General features: G+C 37.8%; 2 protein-coding genes and 1 long non-coding RNA gene across 23 annotated transcripts; all 3 read left to right on the top strand.

The window, feature by feature from the left end:
* Positions 1-2,270: 2,270 nt before the first annotated feature.
* LOC122067412 (putative disease resistance protein RGA3) lies at positions 2,271-11,689 on the top strand. Of its 12 annotated transcripts, none has more exons than XM_042631257.1 (13): positions 2,271-5,924; positions 6,176-6,233; positions 6,434-6,575; positions 6,827-6,986; positions 7,221-7,296; positions 7,459-7,505; positions 7,619-7,747; positions 7,880-7,973; positions 8,316-8,406; positions 9,352-9,444; positions 10,183-10,366; positions 11,016-11,105; positions 11,196-11,689. In XM_042631257.1, exon 1 carries the CDS (start codon positions 3,014-3,016, stop codon positions 5,351-5,353), a length of 2,340 nt encoding a protein of 779 aa, XP_042487191.1. In that variant the 5' UTR covers positions 2,271-3,013; the 3' UTR covers positions 5,354-5,924; positions 6,176-6,233; positions 6,434-6,575; positions 6,827-6,986; positions 7,221-7,296; positions 7,459-7,505; positions 7,619-7,747; positions 7,880-7,973; positions 8,316-8,406; positions 9,352-9,444; positions 10,183-10,366; positions 11,016-11,105; positions 11,196-11,689. The 12 variants fall into 12 exon arrangements, with proteins under 12 accessions (XP_042487191.1, XP_042487196.1, XP_042487194.1 ...); XM_042631262.1 differs by having other exon boundaries at positions 10,183-10,483; XM_042631260.1 differs by having other exon boundaries at positions 6,440-6,575; positions 10,183-11,105.
* A 4,020-nt stretch (positions 11,690-15,709) lies between these two features.
* LOC122067411 (putative disease resistance protein RGA4) lies at positions 15,710-21,313 on the top strand. 4 transcript variants are annotated; one of them, XM_042631255.1, is made up of 6 exons: positions 15,710-19,357; positions 19,863-20,004; positions 20,319-20,423; positions 20,599-20,709; positions 20,797-20,887; positions 21,028-21,313. In XM_042631255.1, the coding sequence occupies exon 1, from the start codon at positions 15,871-15,873 to the stop codon at positions 19,279-19,281; it is 3,411 nt and encodes a 1,136-aa protein (XP_042487189.1). In that variant the 5' UTR covers positions 15,710-15,870; the 3' UTR covers positions 19,282-19,357; positions 19,863-20,004; positions 20,319-20,423; positions 20,599-20,709; positions 20,797-20,887; positions 21,028-21,313. The 4 variants fall into 4 exon arrangements, with proteins under 4 accessions (XP_042487189.1, XP_042487188.1, XP_042487187.1 ...); XM_042631254.1 differs by having other exon boundaries at positions 20,495-20,709; XM_042631253.1 differs by lacking the exon at positions 20,599-20,709 and having other exon boundaries at positions 19,869-20,004.
* Positions 21,314-21,524: 211 nt separating this feature from the next.
* On the top strand, positions 21,525-24,274 carry LOC122067414. Of its 7 annotated transcripts, none has more exons than XR_006136707.1 (4): positions 21,525-21,706; positions 22,348-23,505; positions 23,650-23,730; positions 23,806-24,274. It is a non-coding gene; the product is annotated as an uncharacterized LOC122067414 (long non-coding RNA). The 7 variants fall into 7 exon arrangements; XR_006136709.1 differs by having other exon boundaries at positions 22,336-23,505; XR_006136708.1 differs by having other exon boundaries at positions 21,525-22,619; positions 22,739-23,505.
* Positions 24,275-24,743: the final 469 nt, after the last annotated feature.

Genomic DNA, 24,743 nt, shown 5'->3' with positions numbered 1-24,743 from the left:
AAAGTCTTAAAACCGAATAACTTCAAACCCAAGTAGTGAGTCTTTTTTGGATTATGTTCGATTTGTTCAAAGAATGTAAGGAAAGCAAACCCAATCAACCCCACCACAAAAATAAATGCCCTAACCCTATGCCAAGCAACCAGTTGGGTTTTGGTTAAAGTTAATCACATCCATGAAAAAGTGGATGGGTTGTGAAGAACAGCCCTCTTCAAGTATCAGCTGATTGTGAAGTGAGCTATTAGAATTTGAATCTGATCCGATGCAATTATAGAGTAGCTTATCATTGATAATGGCCAATTAAAGATCTGTGTATCATTTTCCTTCGTTCCAGATGCACTTTTTTATTTTCCATGCTCGATCTTATTGTCTTTCAATGTTTTACCATTTTTCCTAGGAAAAACTCATTCATACAGGAAGCTTATCAAAACGGTCCAATTCCATTGTGCTACGTAGAATGATAATATGACAATTCTGACCACTAAAAAAAAAAAAAATTGTGTATTGGCAATTTGGCATGCATCCCCATTTATGTCCATGCATGTTTATAGTAAAGGTATTAATCGGTTTGATTTCGATTTAAACGGTTCGATTAGATTCGGTTCACCTCTATTTTGGTTGAAACCAAAACCGCACCATTTAGTAAACGGTTTCAATTTCCACCATTTTTAAACGATTTCGGTTTCACGATTTTAAACGGTTTCGGTTTCAGTTTATTCCATACGGTTTTTAAACGGTTAGCAATTGGTTTGTTAGTTTATTTGCATGTTTATTAAAATTTACTTTTGGTGATAAACTTTTCAATTTTGAGAATGTAAAATGCAAACCATTATGTTTTGTTAAAACAACGAAACAACCAAGCAAAAGAAAATATTTTGATAGAAATTAGTCTCAAGCGCATCTAACAAGTCAGTAAGTAATGCATACAGCAGGGATTTTCTTCTTCTTCCCCCCTCCCAAATAATGTGTTATAATATTGGAAAATATATATTTAATATGCCATAGTATAAGAAAAAATTACATTTTTATCAGTATACATTCTACTTAGTGCATTGGATTAATTTAAGTGGCATTCCAAGTAATGAGCAAGCTACCTCTAGAATTACTTGCAGGCTTGCAGCACTCAATCTTTGAATCAAAATGAGATGTTAATGATATTTTGCAACCACCTTATTTAATCTTTAAACGATTTAATCGGATCAGTTTAAACGGTTTAAACGGTTCGTTTTTCACGGCTTCAATTCGGTTTGAAACCAACTTGTTAAATGGCTCGGTTCAGTTTCAACCCATTTAGTTAATCGGCCTAAAACTTGAAACCAGAACCGAACCGTTTACTAAATGGTTTTACTGTTTCGGTGTAAACGGCTCGGTTCAATTTCGATAAACAGTGACGATTTCAAATTCACATCCTTAGTTTATGGTACTTCCTTTACTAGGGGTGTCAATTCCATGCCTGCACGGATAGGCCCAACCAAGTTTTGCATATCGATTAAGAAGGCTTTCAATAGAATAAGCTTGTTAGCTTGAGTACTTCGACTATTGTATACAAGTTAAGAAGGCCCGTTTAGAGCCCGTCTAATGCTTGTTTAGGGATAAACAGGTCCGTAGCCCGACTAAGACCCGTTTATAACAGCCAAATTTTAACGTAAGACCAATTAGGCCGATTATAAATCATACCATGTCCGCCCTAGCTAAGCCCATTTAGCTAAACCAGCATTCACAGTGCAACCCTAAAATTTAGCCGAGCCCAATTAAACCCGACCAAGACTGGCTCATCCCTTCTGGTTGACACCCAAACCCCCTAGTACCATGTAGTCTCCCATGGTCCTAAATTTCCAAAGCTCTAGTTTATGAACAAAAATATAGCAAACCCCGTTGACCAGTCGGAGAAATGAAATCTAAAAGGATATTTTTTGAAAATACTAAAACCTAGGTGGGTCTTTGTGAACCAAGGCGAAAGGTGAATTATTCCTTTTCTTTGACCACCAGTAGTAGTTGCAACCCAAGTGGCAGTCAAACTTATCCCTTGCAAACTACTTTGGTTAAAATTTTACGCATTAGTAAGATCTACTTTTCTATAACATTTTTGTTCCATCCGATCTTCTGATCGAATACTTGATTAACTCACCCAACTTCTTTTCCTCCAAATGGTATTTTTTAGGGTCCCACACATTGAATTTGAGTAGGTTTTCCTAAAGCAAGAGATCATTACTATTTTTAACTTCCACGAGAAGCAAGAGATTGATACTGATTTTCTTTGATGAAAGCGAAGTGAGAGATCAATACTTAAATTTATCATGGTCGGAAAGCAAGAGATCCTTCTTGTTACAACTTGGTCTTCTCTTTTGAAGCAAGGAATAAACCAACACCCCCTTTATAACATGAATGGGGAAGCAAGAAGAAGGATCACTCCTCACTCATTACCTCAACCTTCTAACCCAAATCCTTCTCTGCATCCACCAAGAATGGCTTTAGCTCTTGTTTCCGGTGTCTTACAACAATTGGCCACCATCATCCAAAAGGAGATTGATCAAGAAGTACGACTGGTCATCGGTGTCGAAAATGAAATCGACGAGCTCTCCACTACCTTTGCAACAATCCGGGCTGTGCTTAAGGATGCTGAAGAGAGAGGCAATTCAAGGATGAATCAGTGGGGCTTTGGTTGCAAAATCTGAAAGATGTAGCCTATGATATTGATGATGTGTTGGATGAGTGGAGCACTGAAATTCTCAAATCACAAATAGATGGTGCTCGTGTCAGTCCATTTAAGAAGGTATGCCTCTTTTGCAACTTCTTTTCTCCTTGCTGCAATTGTTTCAAACAAATTGGTTTGCGCCATGACATTGGTCATAAGATAAAAGAGATAAAAGAAAGAGTGGATAAGATTGCAACTGAGAAAAAGAAGTTCGGTTTTATTGAAACTGGCAGTAGAAATGAAAATATAGATCATGAGAGGTCAAGGAGGAGACTAGAAACTAGCTCCTTCGTTGATGTCAATGAGGTATTTGGTCGTGATATGGAAAGAGAAACCATAATAAGCAAGTTGCTAAGCGAGGGCAGTAAACAAGTAGAGGTGGTTTCTGGAGTTCCCATCATCTCTATTGTGGGTATGGGAGGTATGGGCAAAACTACACTTGCCCAACTTGTGTTCAATGATGATAGGGTGAAGAACCATTTTAATAAGAGAATGTGGATATATGTTTCTCAATCTTTTGATAAGGTGAAGGTTGCCATGCATATTATTAGAGAAATTGGTGGAAACATTAATGTCACCCAAGGTTGTGAGATCGCATGGGAAGATGTGCATCGTCAATTGACTAGTGCTGTTGATGAAAAACATTTCCTACTCGTCCTAGACGATGTATGGAATGAAGATCATATGCAATGGGATCCATTGAAGTTTTCTCTCAAATATGGTTCTCATGGAAGTAGAATAATTGTGACAACACGCAACGAGAGGGTTGCAGAAATGATGGGCATGACATATGTCCATAGATTAGGAATAATGTCTGATCAAGCATGTTGGTCATTGTTGAGACATTATGCCTTTGTTGGAAGGCAAGAAGAAGCATGCGAGAAATTGAAAGAAATTGGCATAGAGCTTGCAAAGAAGTGTAACGGATTGCCTCTTTCGGTAAAGACTTTAGGGAGTCTTTTGTGCTTCAAAGAGTCGAAACAGGATTGGCAAAATGTGTTGGAAAATGATTTATGGAAGATTATATCAACAGTTGATAAACCAGTCTTGCCAGCTCTGTTACTCAGCTATAATGATTTGCCTTCTCATTTAAAACAATGTTTTACACTTTGTTCTCTCACCCCGAAAGGTTACAGCTTTAACAAAATAGTCACAATTACAAGATGGATGTCACAAGGCTTTCTTAGCAACAACTTGGCAACAAGCGGTGAAGATTTGATGAGAGTAGGTGATGAGTACTTTAATAATTTGGTCATGCGCTCATTTTTTCAAAAAGACTTCATAAGTGTAAGAGGAATCAGAGGGCAATTTTACCAAATGCATGATGTTGTCCATGATTTTGCAAAATCTCTAGTAAAGAACGAATGCTTTACTTTGATGGTCAAAGATACTAATGCTCAGGAATTTAACTTTAGCAAAGCCCGTCATTTATTTCTGTTAATAGAAGAGACACAAATGGTTCCTTCTTTCATTTACAAGGCAAAGAAACTGTCCACTCTTATAATCCGTGCACAGATTCCTTCAGTTTCTTTTGAGTTATTTCGTCACTTAACATGTCTGAGGACATTAGATCTGAGTAAGACTAACATTGAAGAGCTTCCAAATGAGATAGAAAAGTTGATACATCTGAAGTATCTTTCCTTGATCCATGCAAGGTTTAGAGAATTACCTAAAACAGTGACTAGTTTGTACAATTTGCAAGTATTACACCTTAGCGAATGTAGTAATCTTTGTAAATTACCTGAAGGGATTGGGAGATTGGTCAATTTGATACATCTTGATCTGACAGAAAGTCGCCAACTAAGTTACTTACCGGAAGGAATTGGGAGATTAAGCAAATTGTGTGATTTGTCAGACTTCATTATTGGTGAAGTGGAAAGAGGAGGATGTAAGATTGGAGAATTGAAAGATCTCAACTTGCTCAAAGGTTCACTAGGGATAATAGGTTTGGGGAGAGTGGAAAATGGAAATGAGGCTAAGATGGCATGCTTGAAGAATAAGAAATACCTTCGTGCTTTATATTTCTATTTTAATCAATATACAGGTGTTTCACAAGTTGATGAGAATGTCGATGATGAAGAAGATGAAAACAATGAAAAAGAAGAAGAAGTAGAAGATGGGGAAGGTAAAATAGAAGAAGTTGTCGATGGAGACGGTAAAATAGAAGAAGAAGAAGTTGTTGATGGAGAAGGGAAAACAAAAGAAGTTGATGAAGAAAATTATTTTTCAAGGAGGATGGAAGATGTGCTGGAAAGTCTCCAACCACATCCGAACCTTGAGAAGCTAGCAATTAAAGATTACCCTGGTGATGTGTTCCCAAATTGGATGAGTAGTCACACGGACTTCATGACTTTTTCCAATCTGATTTTCTTGGAATTCTCTAGGTGCAGAAAGTGTAAGCAATTGCCTCCAACTATAGGGAAACTACCATCCCTTGAAACCCTTGTAATAGGTGGAATGGATAAGGTAAAATTCATGGGTGTTGAGTTTTTTGGAATCGATGGTGCTACAACAACAAATGACGATGGTGGGATTAATACAATATTATTCCCAAAGTTGAAGGTATTTTTGTTGAATGGGATGAGGAATTTGGAAGAGTGGAATGTGAGAGTACAAAAGGAAGAAGATGGGAAACAATTCATCTTTATGCCGTGTCTCTAGTATCTTGTTCTTCTTGATTTGCCCAAGTTAAGGTCGTTTTCACAGCACCTTACCGAGGCTACATCCCTGAGGAAATTGTTCATATGGGACTGTCCAAAGTTGAATTGGATGCGATCATCTCCATCCTCCCATCTTCCTTTTCTACACGTTGAGGAGTTGATTTTAAAAGAGGATGCAGGTTCATTTTCAAAGTCATTGGTATCAAACAACCACTTGTTTCTGCCTAAGCTGAAGTTGCTACGTGTGAGACAATCACCTTACTCGTTGTTACCCCAAGGCTTAAAGCAACTCACATCACTTGAGATTCTGGATATCCGAACATGTTCTAAGATCAAGTCAATACCTAAAGAGGAGTTGCAGCATCTCACTTCACTCCAAGAGTTGACGATCATGAGGTGTCCTGCCTTGAGACGTTGCCAAAAGGAAACAGGGGAAGATTGGAGCAAGATATCCCACATCCCAAAAATCTTCATCGATGGCGAGAAGATCAAATGAAGAGCAACTTCCACAACAATCAGAGAGTGAACAAACGAGAAGCGGACGGGAGACAGACACATCACATTCTTAAAAGGTAAGCACAATGCCCTAGTTCAGTTTTGTTCTTTGCCTTCTTAGATGATCGAGAAAACTAGATCTCTTCAATCTCAAACTCAGAATACTATCTCCCATTTGATGAAAGAAAAAGAGAATTTAGAAAAATCTGGGGGCTACCTTTTTAGCCCAATGCTCAGACCCGATGTTTTGTTGAAGGGAAACGGACTTGGCACTTTTTTCTTTTTTTTTGGTTTTTTAATTTGTGATTCTTTCTTCTTTTATTGATAGATCATATCAGAGCCTACTCTGCAAGTCAAGGTCTTGCCATTTTTATTCTAAGAATCTGGTAATTCTCTACTGATCACTTTTCTTATGGGAGCTACTTAATTAACAAAAGAAAGGAATCTTATTAGTTCCTGCATGTCAAGCTTTTTCTGGGTTTGACAATTTGTGAACTTCGTCTCTGAAAAAAGAGCATACCCAGTGCACGAAGCTCTGGTCACTTCGTTTATATTTACTTTTATTTTTTTTAATGGTTTTCTTCAGTTGCAGGGCATCAGTTTTATCAAAGCATATGGTGTGCTGCTCAAGGAACGCATTTCAGAGGAGTTGCCCTGCAAGGATTGCCTAACTTTATTTTAATCATCAAATAACAGAAAATCAATAATTTTCTTAGGAAAATTCAAAGGTAATTTGATGAATGTTATTGGATCTTTTGAAATATTGTGTCACAGTAAAAAATAAAAAGATGGATTTTGAGTGGATGTAAGCTAAATTTAAACTTCTGAGAGGTTCTCATTAAAAGTTTGAGGTAGCATATTTTAAGCCATCCATGCTGGCCTCGCATTATTTTCTTATGAAATTCAAGATTCACTTTTAACCATGGTTGAGGCAGCTTTGTCTGTATACTTAAGTGTGTCTTGCAACAACATTTTGCAGCTGCAGATTCTCTAAATCACTTCTGATTATACATGAAGAACTGTATTGATTGCTGGCTCTTGCAAGGAGTGCTGCAAAGGATGTGATGAGTTGGTTGCAAAACTTTGGGTATACCACAATACTGTACAGAATTAAGGCAGATAAGCAGCATTATCAAAAGGTATTCTTGTCTGCTCAGCTTATTTCCTGCTCTATCGCTCGACTTTATTTAAACCACTTGCCTAACCCAGAGGGTGGATTTTGTACTAAGTTGACCCAAAAGGACTTTTAACCACTTGCTATCTCACAAAGTCATACTGTATTTACCTAAATGTAAGATGTTTCTACCCTATCACTCTTACCATATTGTTGATCGCTTTGATCTCCTTAATTTTTAGTCCTCTTTTTATCGCAGTATGGGGTTAGATCTTTAAAGGGGAACCATCTGCAACCACTTAGAAGCTGGGGTTATTGAGTCTGCAATGAGCAAGGTGAAGATTTTTCGGGTAGAGACAAAAAGACTTAGTTGGATGTCTATTTGAGTGAAATCATAGTTGGTTCTCTTAATGATATATATATATATATATATATTCATTTTGTGAATTCTGTATTCCAGTTCACTATCATAACTTTTATTACAATTTTCCATATAGGCAACATGATCAAGGTCGTCAAAGATGAACATGAAAATGAAGAGAATGTAGGACTTCCAAGTCTCTAACTCCAAGATATAATATTCATTTTGGGAGTCAAGTCCTAATATTCATTTTTTTTTTTTTTTTTTTTTTTGACACATATAATGGGGCAATACAGGTGGTTCCTGGTGGTGGTGCAGTTGAAGCTGCTTTGTCTCTGCATTTGGAGTGTCTTGAAACAACTATAGGTTCTTGAGAACAGTTTGCAACTGCAGAGTTCTCTGAATCACTTCTGATTATACCAAAGGTCTTCACTCTTTCACATGACATCTTGTTTTTCTTTTTTTTGGTTGGCATGGGATGGTGTTAATAAAACGAAAGATGAATTCAATTCATTGGTGTGATATGTGATACCTGTATTGGTTGCAAGTTCTTGCAGTGAATGCTGCAAAGGATGCAATTGGTTGGTTTCAAAATTTTGGGCATACCACCATACTGCATAAAGACTAAGGCAGATTAGCAGCATTATCAAGGTATTATTTATTGTCTGCTCAGTTTATTTGCTATTCCATTGTCTCGACTCTGTTTGCACCACTTGCTTAAGCCTGAGAGTGTATTTTGTACCAAGAAGTTGACCCTACCTGCCTCAGTATGGTTAGAGCGTGATATTTCATAATTCCTATCATGCATGATTGCCCAATTTGTGCATAATAGATTTGGTGAGATCAATGGGACTTGAGAGAATATACACATTACAGTGTACAAATCCCCAGCCTGGTACACATATATATTTTATATTGAGTGAGGGAATAGGCAACTGCACATTTTGATCACTTTGATTTCCTTAATTTTCACCCTTCATTTTGGCATTGCAGTATGGAGTTAGAACTGTCCAGGAGAACTACCTACAACAACTTCGAATCTGGGGTTATCGAGCCTGCAATGAGCAAAGTGAAGATTTTAGAGGTAGAGACCGAGAATTAGTAGGATGCCAATTTGGCTGAAATTTTAGTTTGTTCTCCTCAGGATGTATATATGTTCATTTCGCTAATGAAACTTCTGTTACAATTTTGCATATAGACAACATGATCAAGGTTGTTGGAGATGAACGCGAAAATGAAGAATAGGATTACCTAGTCTCAAACTCTTTAAGACATAGCACAAGCTACAGTTTTGCTTAGTTTGTACATGCATTGGTGCTGTGAAACTGGAGGAATGGGGGTGGCTATTCATTTTCTCTGTTTTCCTCCCCTGCACCAAAACACTAGTCCTCTTTGGTTCTTGTAAAAAAACTGCCTAGCTCCTGCTAGAAACATGAGGGGCTTATTTTGGATTTAATAGTGGTGATTTACGTTGAAATAGCGTGTGATTTGAGCATAAATTTTTGGTTAAAGTTTAGCTCAATTGCTGCCATCTATCCATTACACAGTGAGAAAACATTGCATCAGTTACGCCGGTCTTGTTAATTGGGTTCTTGGGGGGGGGGGGGATCTCTATCAGATCTTGTGATTGAGCTGCAGCAATCCCAGTCTAAATTATTTTGGTTTCTTGATGAATTAGTAGTTGGGAGGAGGGTGGCCCTGGGGTTTTTGTGCCCTAGCTTGCACCCTTAAACCAATCTAAAACCCCAGTTTTGAATTCCTTGCTTAACCATAAGGGTCTTAGCCAGAGTTTATACTAACCTGAAACTCAAAAAAATGTAATTTAATAAAATGAGAACACTCTAGAGCAGGCTTTTAATTTGCTGGCATAGGGGCCATGTATGCACGCGACCAGGTTGAGATCTTTTGCCAAAAAAAAATTAAGATCTACTTGTCTACAATCTACATTTTCTTTAGCCCATTAAACATGTCATGTAGCACAATTGCACATCATTAATAAATTCCATACTGACATTCCTTTTTTTGCCAGAAATGTTGGGATCCGATTCCTCTACTACGCAATAGAGGCGGGAGCTCAAATCCAATGCCTTGGAGCATCCTGAAACGAAACCCAACACATAAGGTATACATATTGTTCTTGGTTTGAATTTAATTATGGAAGTTATTTATAACATGAGGTTCTTGGAATAGCAGACTAGATACAAATTCCTGGTCTGCACGTCTATATTTGCAACATGGATGGTTAGATAGGTCTGAAATTCTGTTGATAGGTAGGCACTAAGGTCCCCTGCAATCACATGTCAAATTTCAGTTCAAACGGAGTTTGCCAAATGGGAAGTAGAAAAACAAAGTATTGAAAAATTTGGAGAGGTCGATCCAATAGCGGATGGTTTGATAGAAGGTGTGCATGGACATACACAGGGGCGCATGCAAGACACAGGACACCATCAAATTTAACATGTGGCTAATCAAGTCAATTTCCTCTTTGTCCAATGGTCAGAATGGCCACCTCAACATTCCATGTGGCATAAATATGTGTGCTAGACCAAGGCCAGACCAGGGGATTTTTTCAGAAGTTTTTTTTATGAACTTCATTTTCTGGGTTAAAATCCTCCTACACCTTACAAAATGAGTGTCTCATGGTCGGGATTTATGTTGCAACATTCCAATATTGGTTTCAAGATATTTAGTAGATTGAATTTCACTTAGAAATTGAAAATTCTTTCTTGTGGAGTGTGCAACAGTCTTGTGATTGTTTCAAAATGAAATTAGAATATAGTTCTTCAGAATGTTTGTCCATCATTTTTGGGAGTCGGTCCTTTTATTCCTGTTTCTTATTTTTCTTTTTGACATAAATTAGGGCAATACAGGTAGTTGCTGGTGGCTGGGCATTTTAGAGGCTGCTTGGTCTGTGTACTCGGGAGTGTCTTGCCACAACAATTTGCAGCTGCAGAGTTCTCTGAACCACTTCTGATTATTCCAAAGGTCTTCACTCTTCGGTGAACACTGCGAAGGATGCAACTGAGTTGGTTGCAAAACTTTGGGTATTCTTGCTTTCTCAATTTATTTCCTATTCCATTGTCTCAACTCTGTTTAGACCAGTTGCTTAAGACAGAGGGTGGATTTTGTCCTGGGAAGTTGATCATCGATGCCTCAGTATGGTGAGTGTGCGATGTTCCATACTTCCTATCATGCTTGATTGTCCACTTTGTGTTTCATATATTTGTTGGGATCAATGGGACTTGGCTTCCATCTGCCCTCTAAAATACTGTAGCTTTGAGTTACACATACTTGTGACTATAATTGACAGTAGCCACATGAAAAGAAAAGCATGAAATTTTACCTCAAGTAGGACAATGGTTGGAAGGGAAATGATTTTAGCACAAAACTATAATGGAAACTTTGATTCTGTAACTCACTCCAAAATATTCCAAATCTGGTTTTTGAAAGTTTTACTTTACTTTCCAACCAAATCCCTTGGATTTGAAAAGGAAAATAAATTTTAATTTGAAAAGTATAATTACTTCCCTCCCTACATGTGGATAGTAAGATGTAAGTTCTACCAATCACTAAAACAACAACCAAAGCCTATCCCAACTTAATGGGGTCGGCTATGTTCTACCCAATCACTCTTCCGGTATTATTGATTGCTTTGATCTCTTTAATTTTTCACCCTACATTTTTATATTGCAGTATAGTGTTAGACCTTTCCAGGGGAACCATCCACAAGAACTTAGAAGCAGGGGTTATCGAGCCGGCGGTGAGCAAAGGAAGATTTTACAGGTAGAGACAAAAAGACTTGGTAGGATGTCAATTTGGGTGAAATTATAGTTATTGGTTCTCTTCATGATATGTATTCATTTTGTGAATTAGGTATTCCAGTTCGCTACCAAAACTTCTGTGACAAATTTGCGTACAAACAACATGATCAAGGTTGTCAAAGATGGACGTGGAAATGCATTGGTAACCTGGACTCTCTCGTTCTTCCAGTTTCCTTCGATTCTGTAAATTAGTCATCTGGACTCGTCAGTCTCAGGAAGGGATTCAGATAGAAACAATTCAACAACCTTTCCCTTCACCCACACACAACTGGTGAAATTTGGCCTTTGATTGAAAAAGAGAAGTCAACTCATCAATTGCTAAAAGGAGCAGGACCGTACATCCCTTGGATTCTACAACAGCAATGGTGGTATTGTAAAGCCTTCTTAGATAGCTTGACATGGACTGTGACACTGTTTCCGCGAGGCTAATTTTGTTATAGACAAGTTAGCAAAGCATTCCGCTGCAACCAGGTCCACTACGATCTGGGACACACCTCCTCCATTTATTTTTCAAGAACTGACATGGGATGTTCAACAGAGACCTAGGTTCATATTCTCATAACTCTGCTATGTTTTTCTTTTGATTGGGTTGTTAATTCTATGTAATCTCAAATTCTTTCATTCCTTTTAATAAAGCTCACTTGCTGATTCTTAGCAAAAAAAAAAAGATGGACGTGGAAATGGAGAGTAGGACTCCCAAGTTTCAATCCCTAAGACAACATAAGTTACAGTTTTGCTGAGAATGTGCTTGATTTGGTGCTGTGAAACTGATGAATCTCACAATTTTAGTATATCCCAGCATCATTTGTGCGAAAGAGAACAGTACTGAACATACTCCAAAGCTCTTCCAGGCTTTCCATTACAAACAATGAGAATACTGAAGCTCTTTAATAACAAAAAAATACATCTTCAATGGTCCTTAAGAAGAGAGAACCCACCCACTTTACAGTGAAAGAATACATTTTACCTGTATTTACTTTAACATTCCCTTTTTTATTTTCCAACTAAAAGGCAGTCTCTGCCTTACATTGGCTCTCTTTCTTGGTAGATGTTTGAAAACAAAACCCGGCAGAATGACTTGTTCTCAGAGAAGCATTGTTCAAAATTTCGGTTAGTGAAATTTCTCTATTTTGGTCATAAAAATACACTGTTTCGTCAAAATTTTCATTGCTTCAATTGTTAGTCCCTGAAGTGATCAAGCGAAACTCACAGAAAAAGTACATTGTTTTTGTCAAAAATTTGCTAATTTAGATCATTTTCAATTTCACCGAAACAAGACCAAAATACAAATTTAATCGCAAAATTGCAGTCATGTTGCATCAGCAGAGAAATCCTCTGTAGCCTGTGGTAATGTCAAGAAATCCACAGTAGACTATGACATCTTCTGAGAGGTGAGCATGATGTGCTCCATTGCATCCAAAACCATGAGACCAATGATATTTGTGCATAAGTGTTGAGTGATTATAGTTTCAGAACGCGAGATGGTTCTGTATGAGGTCCTTTCCAGAAAACTCGCAGATCAAATGGGTACCAATATTCAAATTCCTTCCTCATCAGTGATGGTGATCCTTCTTTGGGCATTGATTGTTAGATTAGTGAAGAGACCCTCTGTCGGCCATTTGAACAACTGCAACAACATGCAGAGAAGACCAAAAATGAATTACAGGTTTCAAACTTCACATTAAAATAGCTGGGTGTCAGGTATGGATGGGATATAATTTCTTGTTCTTGTAGGCTCTATCCTTAGGACTCTGTCATGAGCCTAAGCTATACATGTCCTTTCTTACCACTCCTTCTATGATTATTTTGGGCTTCCTCTAGCTCTTTTAACTTCTTAAATTGAAAATAAATCACTCCATATCTGGCTATTAAATATTTTACTTTACTTTAATATCAAATCCTTTGAATTTGAACAGGAAAACAAAGATTACATCTCAAAAGTATAATGACTTCCTTCCCTTACCTTCATTTTACTAGCAACCAGGCAGATCCTAAATGTAAGAGGTATCTTATATCCCAATATTACTCATTTCATATTATTCATCGCTTTGATCTCTTTAATTTTGGAAACCATTGCATCAGTTATACGGGCTTTGTTAATTGGGATTTTATTTTTTATTTTTTATTTTATTTATTTATTCATTTATTTTTGCTAAACACCCCTGTATGAGTGGTCCTAAAGAGGTAAGAGGAGTCGAACTCAGAACCACACTCTTCTTGAGGCGAAGGTCCCTTGCCAACTCGACTACCCCCTTGAGCTTACCAGATCTTGGGATTGAGCTGCAGCAATTCTAGTATAAATTATTTTGGTTTCTTGATGAATTAGTAGTTGGGGAGAGAATGGTCCAGGGGATTTTAGGGACTAGCTTGCACCCTTATTCCAATCTAAAACCCTAGTTTTGAATTCCTTGCTTAACCATAAGGGTCAAAGCCAAAGTTTATACTACCCTGAAACTCAAAAAATGTAATTTAAAATGAGACACTCTGGTGCAGGCTTTTAATTTGCTAGCATAGGAGCCATTCATGCACACGACCAGGTAGAAATATTTTTGTAAAGAAATAAAAAAATAAATTAATTAATTAATTAAAAAAAAAAAAAAAGCTCAAGATTTTTAGCACTTTAAAATGGAGAACGGATCTGCTACTCCTACGATCACCTAGTTGTACAAGTTAGCGATCAACACATGTCCTTTTTGTTCTCAGATATACCCCTCTTTATCTTTGTAATGGCAAAAAGTAGAACAAGTGTTGATTGCTGACTCGTACGACCAGGTGATCGTAGGAGCAACGGATTCTATCTCTTTAAAATGTCACGTAGTGCAATTGCTTGTTATTAATAAATTTCATATTGACATACCTTTTTTTGCTAGAAATATTGAGATCCCATTCTTCTACTACGCAATAGAGGTGGCAGTTCAGATCCAACGCCCTGGAGCGTTCTGACACGAAACCCAACACATGGGTGCATTTCTCAAGGTGCTCCAGGACATTAGATCTGAGCTGCACCTCTATTGGACAGTAGAGGAAACTGTCCAAACTATTAACGTGCTTCTGATCAAGTTAAATGCTCTTAAATGTCTAAAAGAAATTCAAAACATTCCATAATGATTTTTTCAAAATTTTGTAGACATAAAATGCAATTTTTCCAAATCAAAATCTGAGTTAGTATTAACTAGGTTGAATTCAGTGGGATTTAAAAAGAAAAAATCCACTCGGTCTGGAATAGAATTCAATCCGAACAGAGCCTTAATGATGGAAAAACCCTTCTCACACTCCAAAGTAAGACCCTTCTAGTTCCTGCTGGACATGGAGAACACTTTTAATTGGAAAAGACTTGCTGAAGATGAAACTCTGTTCGATTAATGTGGAAATATGGACTCAGAAAAATTGCATCCCTTCGGGCACACTCTGAAAAGCAACGTACAACTCTGAAAATTCTTTGTTTGGGCTAGAAAAATGCCAAGTTTCCAACTCTATGGAACGTAGTATTAAAAATCGTATTGGATCAGTCAGGATTGCCTGGATCGGATTGGTATATGCCAAGACCAATCCCCAATATCGAATATCGATCCTATCCATACAAATTCATTGGAAAGGTATAATCTAAAATGGTCTATAGACCAACCCGTCCCTATGCATACATATGATATATTATATGACTACACTAAAACATAAATTATATGCCTCCATTCTAACAACACTTTTTATAAATCACACGACTTACGTGTATCGTTTTGATTTCTTAAATTCATTGTTGGTTTTCAAAATTTGAAAATGAGTGGATTAATGGTCTCTTTCTCTCTCTCTCTCTCGTTTCAAATGACAACATATTGAGGCTGCCATGGTAAATTAGGGTCAATCCGACTCAATCAGGATCAATAAGGGTTGGGCTGAATTGCATTGAACCCGACAAGACTGGTTCTGGGTTGAGATATACCAGTTTGACCAAGGTTGGGCTGAGCTCGGACTGAGTTAAGAGACCATAGGGTTGGGTTGGGGTTTAAACAAACCCGGCCCAACCCTGCCCATTGGCACCCCTTGTCTTGCACCACCTAAAGGTACACATATTGTATCCCAAACTGAATCAAAGGAAAACTGAAAGAATCAAAATCAAATCAATTGACACACTTAGAATGCAGGTGTGGAGTGCAGTTGATTGGATGCAGTCTCAGAATTTAGGATTATTCTTTATATTATTAAAAAAATACAAAAGATGAAAAGAACCATACCCGCTTGTATGTGTCTATGTCTAAATACATTGGGTGTGAAAAGACTATGTCGTCCTGCATGGAAAGTACACGTACGTGCCAACAGGGTTCTCTACTTCTCTCGCCCTTTAAATATCGGGTCATGGTCAGGAGTTAGGACTAAACCAAAGCACCGACACAACTTTTACTTTTCTCCATATTTCAATGTCGTCTAGTCACACACTCACACTTGGATTTGAATGAGTTGGCTTGGATTTCCAGTACCACAAGTTTTGTTAAAATAATTCATGGCGGGCCAGCAAACGACTATAACTGATATGATTTTTCAAACATTTCCATCTTCTGAATTCCACTGAAGTCTTCTTCAAGGATAAGATCTGATGGGATAAATATTGACTCCTTGGACATGAACTGAAAGCATCCCAGAAAAACATCTCTTGCAGATACAATTTCTTTCTTTGGTATCTCCTACTTACTTTCATCCCTTTTCTACTTACTTGAGATCATTACCATCCAACAATGGCTTTGGCTCTTGTTTCTGGTGTCTTACAACAATTGGCAACCATCATCCAGGAGGAGATCGATCAAGAGGTACGACTTGTCATCGGTGTGGAAAAGGAAATCGAAGTGCTCTCCACTACCTTTGCAACAATCCGGGCTGTGCTTAAGGATGCTGAAGAGAGGCAATTCAAGGATGAATCAGTGGGGCTTTGGTTGCAAAATCTGAAAGACGTAGCCTATGATATTGATGATGTGTTGGATGAGTGGAGCACTGAAATTCTTCTTAAATCACAAATAGACCATGACGCTGCTCATGCTTCTCGTGTCAGTGTCAGTCCATTTAAGAAGGTATGCCTCTTTTGCAACTTCTTTTCTCCTTGCTGCAATTGTTTCAAGCAAATTGGTTTGCGCCATGACATTGGTCATAAGATAAAAGAGATAAAAGAAAGAGTGGATAAGATTGCAACTGAGAAAAATAAGTTCGGTTTTATTGAAACTGGCAGTAGAAATGAAAATATAGATCATGAGACGTCAAGGAGGAGACTAGAAACTAGCTCCTTCGTTGACCTTAATGAGGTATTTGGTCGTGATATGGAAAGAGAAACCATAATAAGCAAGTTGCTAAGCGAGGGCAGTAAACAAGTAGAGGTGGTTTCTGGAGTTCCCATCATCTCCATTGTGGGTATGGGAGGTATGGGCAAAACTACACTTGCCCAACTTGTGTTCAATGATGATAGGGTGAAGAACCATTTTAATAAGAGAATGTGGATATATGTTTCTCAATCTTTTGATAAGGTGAAGGTTGCCATGCATATTATTAGAGAAATTGGTGGAAACATTAATGTCACCCAAGGTTGTGAGATGGCATGGGAAGATGTGCATCGTCAATTGACTAGTGCTGTTGATGAAAAACATTTCCTACTCGTCCTAGACGATGTATGGAATGAAGATCATATGCAATGGGATCCATTGAAGTTTTCTCTCAAATATGGTTCTCATGGAAGTAGAATAATTGTGACAACACGCAACGAGAGGGTTGCAAACATGATGGGTAGTACATATGTCCATAGATTAGGAATAATGTCTGAAGAAGCATGTTGGTCATTGTTGAGACATTATGCCTTTGTTGGAAGGCAAGAAGAAGCATGTGAGAAATTGAAAGAAATTGGCATAGAGCTTGCAAAGAAGTGTAACGGATTGCCTCTTTCGGCAAAGACTTTAGGAAGTCTTTTGTGCTTCAAAGAGTCGAAACAGGATTGGCAAAATGTGTTGGAAAATGATTTATGGAAGATTATATCAACAGTTGATAAACCAATCTTGCCAGCTCTGTTACTCAGCTATAATGATTTACCCTCTCATTTGAAACAATGCTTTGCATATTGTTCTCTCACCCCGAAAGGTTATACCATTAACAAAGCAAGCACAATTGCAGCATGGATGGCACAAGGCTTTCTTAGCGATAGCTTGGCAACAAGTGGTAGAGATTTGATTAGAGTGGGTGATGAGTACTTCAATAATTTGGTCATGCGATCATTTTTTCAAAAGGATGTTACAAAATCAAGAGGAAAATACCAAATTTTTGGTATGCATGATGTTGTCTATGATTTTGCAAAATCCCTTGTAAAGAATGAATGCTTTACTTTGATTGTCAAAGATACTAATGCTCAGGAATTTAACTTTAGCAAAGCCCGTCATTTATTTCTATCAATAGAAGAGACACAAATGGTTCCTTCTTTCATTTACAAGGCAAAGAAACTGCGCACTCTTGTAATCCATGGGCAAATTCCTTCAGTTTCTTCTGAGTTATTTCTTCACTTAACATGTCTGAGGACATTAGTTCTAAGTGAGACTAACATTGAAGAGCTTCCAAATGAGATAGAAAAGTTGTTACATCTGAGGTACCTTTCCTTGATCCGTACAAGGTTTAGAGAATTACCTAAAACAGTGACTAGTTTGTACAATTTGCAAGTATTACACCTTAGCCGATGTAGTAATCTTTGTAAACTACCTGAAGGGATTGGGAGATTGGTCAATTTGATACATCTTAATCTGAGAGAAAGTCGCCAACTAAGTTACTTTCCGGAAGGAATTGGGAGATTAAGCAAACTGTGTAATTTGTCAAACTTCATTATTGGTGGAGTGGAAAGAGGAGGATGTAAGATTGGAGAATTGAAAGATCTCAACTTGCTCAAAGATTCTCTAATTATAATAGGTTTGGGGAGAGTGCAAAATGGAAATGAGGCTAAGATGGCATGCTTGAAGAATAAGCAATACCTTCGTGCTTTATATTTCTATTTTAATCAATATACAGGTGTTTCACGAGTTGATGAGAATGTCGATGATGAAGAAGGTGAAAACAATGAAAATGTAGAAGAAGAAGTAGAAGATGGGGAAGGTAAAATAGAAGAAGTTGTCGATGGAGACGGTAAAATAGAAGTAGAAGTTGTTATTGATGGAGAAGGGAAAACAAAAGAAGAAGTTGATGAAGAAAATTATTTTTCGAGGAGGATGGAAGATGTGCTGGAAAGTCTCCGACCACATCCGAACCTTGAGAAACTAGCAATTACAGATTACCCTGGTGATGTGTTCCCAAATTGGATGGGTAGTCACACGGACTTCATGACTTTTTCCAATCTGATTTTCTTGGAACTACATGGGTGCAGAAAGTGTAAACAATTGCCTCCAACTATAGGGAAACTACCATCCCTTGAAACCCTTGTAATAGGTGTAATGGATAAGGTAAAATTCATGGGTTTTGAGTTTTTTGGAATCGATGGTGCTACAACAACAAATGACGACTGTGGGGTTGACACATTATTATTCCCAAAGTTGAAAGTATTTCAACTGGGTGTGATGCAGAAATTGGAGGAGTGGAATGTAAGAGTACAAAAAGAAGATGGGAAACAATTCATCTTTATGCCGTGTCTCCAGTATCTTGTTCTTATTGATTTGCCCAAGTTGAGGTCTTTTCCACAGCACCTTACCCAGACTACATCCCTGAGGAAATTGTTCATATGGCGCTGTCCAAAGTTGAATTGGATGCCATCATCTCCATCCTCCCATCTTCCTTTTCTATACGTGGAGGAGTTGATTTTAAAAGAGGATGCAGGTTCATTTTCAAAGTCATTAGTATCAAACAACCACTTGTTTCTGCCTAAGCTGAAGTTGCTACGTGTGAGACAATCACCTTACTTGTTGTTACCCCAAGGCTTAAAGCAACTCACATCACTTGAGATTCTGGATATCCGAACATGTTCTAAGATCAAGTCAATACCTAAAGAGGAGTTGCAGCATCTCACTTCACTCCAAGAGTTGACGATCATGTGGTGTCCTGCCTTGAGACGACGTTGCCAAAAGGAAACAGGGGAAGATTGGAGCAAGATATCCCACATCCCAAAAATCTTCATCGATGGCGAGAAGATCAAATGAAGAGCAAATTCCACAACAATCAGAGAGTGAACAAACGAGAAGCGGACGGGAGACAGACACATCACATTCTTGAAAGGTAAGCACAATGCCTTGGTTCAATTTTGTTCTTTGCCTTTTAAGATGATCGAGAAAACTAGACCTCTTCAATCTCAAACTCAGGATACTATCTCCCATTTGATGAAAGAAAACAGAGAATTTACAAAAATCTGGGGGCGACCTTTTTAGCCCAATGCTCAGACCCGATGTTGAAGGGAAACGAACTTGTCCCCTTTTTTTTTTTTTGGGTTTTTTTAATTTGTGATTCTTTCTTCTTTTATTTATAGATCATATCAGAGCCTACTCTGCAAGTCAAGGTCTTGCCATTTTTATTCTAAGAATCTGGAAATTCTCTACTGATCACTTTTCTTATGGGAGCTACTTAATTAACAAAAGAAAGGCATCTTATTAGTTCCTGCATGTCATGCTTTTTCTGGGTTTGACAATTTGTGAACTTCGTCTCTGAAAAAAGAGCATACCCGGTGCACGAAGTTCTGGTCACTTCGTTTATATTTACGTTTATTTTTTTAATGGTTTTCCTTCAGTTGCAGGCCATCACTTTTATGAAAGCATATGGTGTGCTGCTCAAGGAACGCATTTCAGAGGAGTTGCCCTGCAAGGATTGCCTAACTTGATTTTAATCATCAAATGACAGAAAATCAATAATTTTCCTATGAAAATTCAAAGGTAATTTGATTGATGTTATTTGATCTTTTGAAATATTGTGTCATTTTACAAAATAAAAAGATGGATTTTGAGTGAATGTAAGCTAAATTTAAACCTCTGAGTGGTTCTCAATAAAGTCTGAGGTAGCACAATTTTGAGCCATCCAAGCTGACCTCTCATTATTTTCTTATGAAAATTGAAGATTCACTTTTAACCATGGTTGAGGCTTCTTTGTCTGTATACTTAAAAGAGTGTCTTGCTACAAGAATTTGCTGCTGCAGATCGAGTTCTCTGTATCACTTTTGATTATACATGAAGAACTGTATTGATTGCAGGTTCATGCAATGAATGTGGCAAAGGATGTGATGAGTTGGCTGCAAAACTTTGGGCATACCACCATACTGTACAGACTTAAGGCAGATAAGCAGCATTATCAAAAGGTATTCTTTTCTTTTCAGCGTATTTCCTGTTCTATTGCCTCTACTCTATTTAAACCACTTGCTTTACCCAGAGGGTGGATTTTGTCCAAGAAGTTGACCCAAGCTGCCTCAGACGGTGATTATGCGATATTCCGTAATGCCCATCTTGCATGATTTCCCAATTTGTGCTTCATAGATTTGGCGAAGTCAATGGGACTTGGGATGAATATATAGATTACTGTGTTAGAGATCACTAGCATGTCTTACATAGAGCTATCTCATGAACTCATACAGTATTTACCTAAATGTAAGATGTATCTTCTACGCTATCACTCTTCCCATGTTATTGATTGCTTTGATCTCCTTAATTTTTGCCCTTCTCTTTTTATTGCAGTATGGGGTTAGATGTTTACAGGGGAACCATCTGCAACAACTTCGAAGCTGGGGTTATTGAGCCTGCAATGAGCAAAGTGAAGATTTTACAGGTGGAGTAAAAAAGACTTAGTAGGATGTCTATTTGGGTGAAATTAGAGTTGGTTCTCTTCATGATATATATATATATATATATATATGAATTCTGTATTCCAGTTTGCTACCATAACTTTTGTTACAATTTTCCATATAGACAAACATGATCAAGGTCATCAAAGATGAACGTGAAAATGAAGAATAGTAGGACTGCCACCCATGACATGACACGAGTTACAGTTTTGCTCAATTTGGTGTTGGGTGCTGGAGGAAGGGGTGGCTGACTATTGTTCAACATACGGTGTTTCATGGGTTGATGAGGATGGTAATGATAAAGAAGGAGAAAAAGAAGTCATCAATGGAGAAGGTAAAAAAGAAGAAGTAGTTGATGGATAAGGTAAAAAGATGCGGGTTCATTTTCAAATTCATTACTACCAAACAACCACATGTTTTTCCGTAAGCTCAAGTTGCTGTGGGTGAGACAATCACCTTACTCGTCACTACCTGAAGGTTTAGGCAAACTTACTTCACTTGAGATTCTGGATGTCCGATCATGTTCTAAGATCAATTCAATACCTATGGGGAAGTTGCAGCATCTCACAGCACTTCAAGAGTTGACAATCATGAGGTGTCCTGCCTTGAGATGACGCTGTTGAAAGGAGATAGGAGAGGATTGGAGCAAGATTTCTCATATCCCACAAATCTTCATCGATGGAGAGAGATCAAATGAGGAGCAACTTAAAAGGTAAGCACAATGCTTGCAACAGAGATACAGCATACAACAGAGAGTGAACAAACAAGAAGCGGACAGGACAGACACATCACATACTTAAAAGGTAAGCACAATGCTTGCAATTAGTCCAACCTTTTCTGGGTTTGACAGTTTGTGAACATGTCCAGTTACATTATGCCCCCTGCTTTTGAAACATAAATCTTCTTTTTGACTCCCATGGTTCTACTTCTACCCTTTTTTCTGATACATGTCTTGTGTTCTAAGTTTTGGTTGTGAGGCGGATCTGACCCTCGACGCATACTTGTACCCAATCCTGTGCCCAAAACTGTGTGACAGAGCCCAATCTATACAGTCTCAACATTTGTTTATTTCTGTCCAATCTGCTTTCTCAAGTAAATTGTGTGTCCCTGCACATAAGTTTCTCAGTTGGACATTTGATATTTTAGATGATCCTGATGAAATTGTTTTTCTAAATTTGTATTTCAATACTTCTTAGAGGCTGGGGCTATTGTTGCAACAGTGGTATGTTTCAGTTTACTGAACTATCCTGCAAATGGCAAATGGCAAATGGCAAATGGCAAATGGCAAATGGCAAATGGCAAATGGAAAATGTTTTAGTGCACTCTGTTTGCTGCACATCCTGTGTAGGGGATGGAGTAGAAATACCTTATTTTCTCGTCTTTCAAGTTTTACAATCCATCATACTTTCCTTTTAATGTGAAATAGTTTTAGTTTTTTATGTAGCTATGCATCGAGAGTTTTCTCTCATGTCGTCAATATCGATAAAGTTGATATTGGATCTGCAAGTTTCAAAGCGGCTTAGCCTCTCATCTTCTTCATCTTCTTCATCTTCGTCGATGAATGTTATGGAGGTCTTTTGGAGCCGCCCTTCAATATGGGTGCATCAAGGTAAATATTGGTGGATGTTCTCTTGGCAACCCTGGACATTCTAACGCTGGTGGGGTTGTTAGGGACTTTTATGGTCATTTCTTTGAGGTGCTTCTCTTCATGTGAAGGTATTTCTTCTGATTACTGGGCTGAATTTGCTGCCTTTCCAATTAAAATTGCTATGGCTTTGGACTTCAACAATCTCTGTGTTGAATGTGATTCTCATTCAGTGGTTCTGTGTATTAAGGAATCTTCAAGCACTTGGTAATTTAAGCAGAAGTGGTTCTTCAGTAATGCCTACCTGTGTAGAATCACTTGGACTATCTCCCACGGCTTCCATGAAGTAAATACAGTGGCAGATCGTTTTGCTGTTGCTACAACGCATGAATCTATGGTCTAGGACGAGGTGCCAAGGTTTTCTCTCGCAGATTTTAGTTGGTGTGTTCAAGAGAGACCTCAGTTTCGTTTTAAGTGAGGTCTTGCTGTTTTTGGTTTCTTGTTTGTTTGCTGGATTTCTAATCTGCTGATGGCCATGCCGAAGATGGATTAGGAATCTGGTTTTGTTTCATTCTGTTAGGGATTTGCTTTATTTCATTCATTCTTTTCAATAAAATATATTGCTTATTCCTAGCAAAAAAAAGTTACCACACCTCAACTCTCCCCCTCCCCCTTAAAAAAACGAAACTTATGACATTAACCCTTTCCTTATAGTTGTCACATTGTTTTTGACTAGTTGGGGTACAATGCCATAATATTTATTTCTTAGGTTACAAAGGAATGGCAAAATAAAGCACTCTAAAGTTTTCATGGAAAATGTCGACTTGATTACGTTCTCTTTTACTCGAAGCAAAAACAATTCGAATAGTTTGATTCTTCTTGGCTTCATTAAGTTATGTACTTCTTTTCAGGTTTCCTTGATCCTTAGAGGTGCAAATCACTACATGCTTGATGAGATGGAGCGAGCTTTGCATGGTGCTTTAGCGTCTTTAAGAGAATACTTAAGAGTCCAAATTGGTTAAGACCCACACTTGTTGATCTTTCTTTTTCTGTTTTAGCTTTTTAAAATCCTCATGTTACTGATTATGTTTCATTTCTCATATTTTTTATTTGAATTTAATTTTGAATTTTATTCCTAACACAAGATTCCTGGAATGCCAGACTAGAAACAAGTCTTGCGGGGTATGCACGCTTTTATTTGCCACGTGGCTGGCTAAGTTGGGGCTGAAATTTTATGGATTGGTAGGTCCCAAGGTCCCCTACCCACATGTCATGTTTGATCTCCTTAATTTTTCACCCTTCATTCTTGTATTGCAGTATGAGGTTTTAGAGCTTCCCAGGGAACCATCCACAACAACTTAGAAGCTGAGATTATTGAGCCAGCAATGAGCAAAGTGAAGATTTACAGGCAGAGACAAAAAGACTTAGTAGAATGTCAATATTTTACAGAGAGAGGGGAGGTATGGGAAAGGGTAGGGCTTAAGGCAGAGAGATCAGAGATGAGAAAGCTGACTCTCTTCAGTTCCATCTTGAAGATGGGTACAGAGTTTGATTTCCTATGTCTCTTTTTCTCATAGGATGGATCATCCCCTTCTTCAATTAGAAATATAAATAGAAAGAGAGGTTTCTCCCATGTCATATACAAATTCTCATCGAAAAGATAATTATGTTTCTATGAAGATTTATTTTCATACAATTTCGTTTGTATACATATAGTATTTCTATTGCAAGACACAAAGAAAAGGACAATGTAGAGGATGGGTAATGAGAGGTCTGATTCTTTTCAGTTCTGTCTTTTTTTCTCTTCTGTTCAGTTCCATCTTGATGATGGTTACCAAGTTAGATTTGTTTTAACATTATGCTGTCAGTTACTTGATGTGGTAGGTGCTTTTCAATTTCACTTGTTATTAGAATCTATATGTGAATTTGCAAAATTTACCCTTTTAAGAATTTTGACTATTCAATAAGAGTTTGGGAAAATAAAAGAGGTTACATATCAGTTGACACACTTCAGGAGCTATTGATCACTAAGAAAAACCCTTTAAACGGAGTACTGAATAAGTCCTCAAAGTTTCAGTCAAATGCGAAGGCTAGATGCTGAGGTATTACAGGAGTTTAGAAATTAGAAAGTAAGATAATATCACTCCCCTTTCCTGAACTAAGGCGAAATATTAAGTTCCTCCTACATTTTTTTCAAGAATATCACTCTCCTCCCCCAAATATGAAAGATTCTATCTATCGTCCCTCTCTGTATG

Source organism: Macadamia integrifolia, unplaced genomic scaffold (assembly GCF_013358625.1).
Source record: "Macadamia integrifolia cultivar HAES 741 unplaced genomic scaffold, SCU_Mint_v3 scaffold2893, whole genome shotgun sequence".
Taxonomy (NCBI): domain Eukaryota; kingdom Viridiplantae; phylum Streptophyta; class Magnoliopsida; order Proteales; family Proteaceae; genus Macadamia; species Macadamia integrifolia.
This window is presented reverse-complemented; position numbering and strand designations above follow the sequence as displayed.

Coding starts and splice junctions, on each gene's coding strand:
- LOC122067411 (XM_042631253.1), top strand. CDS start 15,871: ATGGCTTTGGCTCTTGTTTCTGGTGTCTTACAACAATTGGCAACCATC.
- LOC122067412 (XM_042631265.1), top strand. CDS start 3,014: ATGGAAAGAGAAACCATAATAAGCAAGTTGCTAAGCGAGGGCAGTAAA.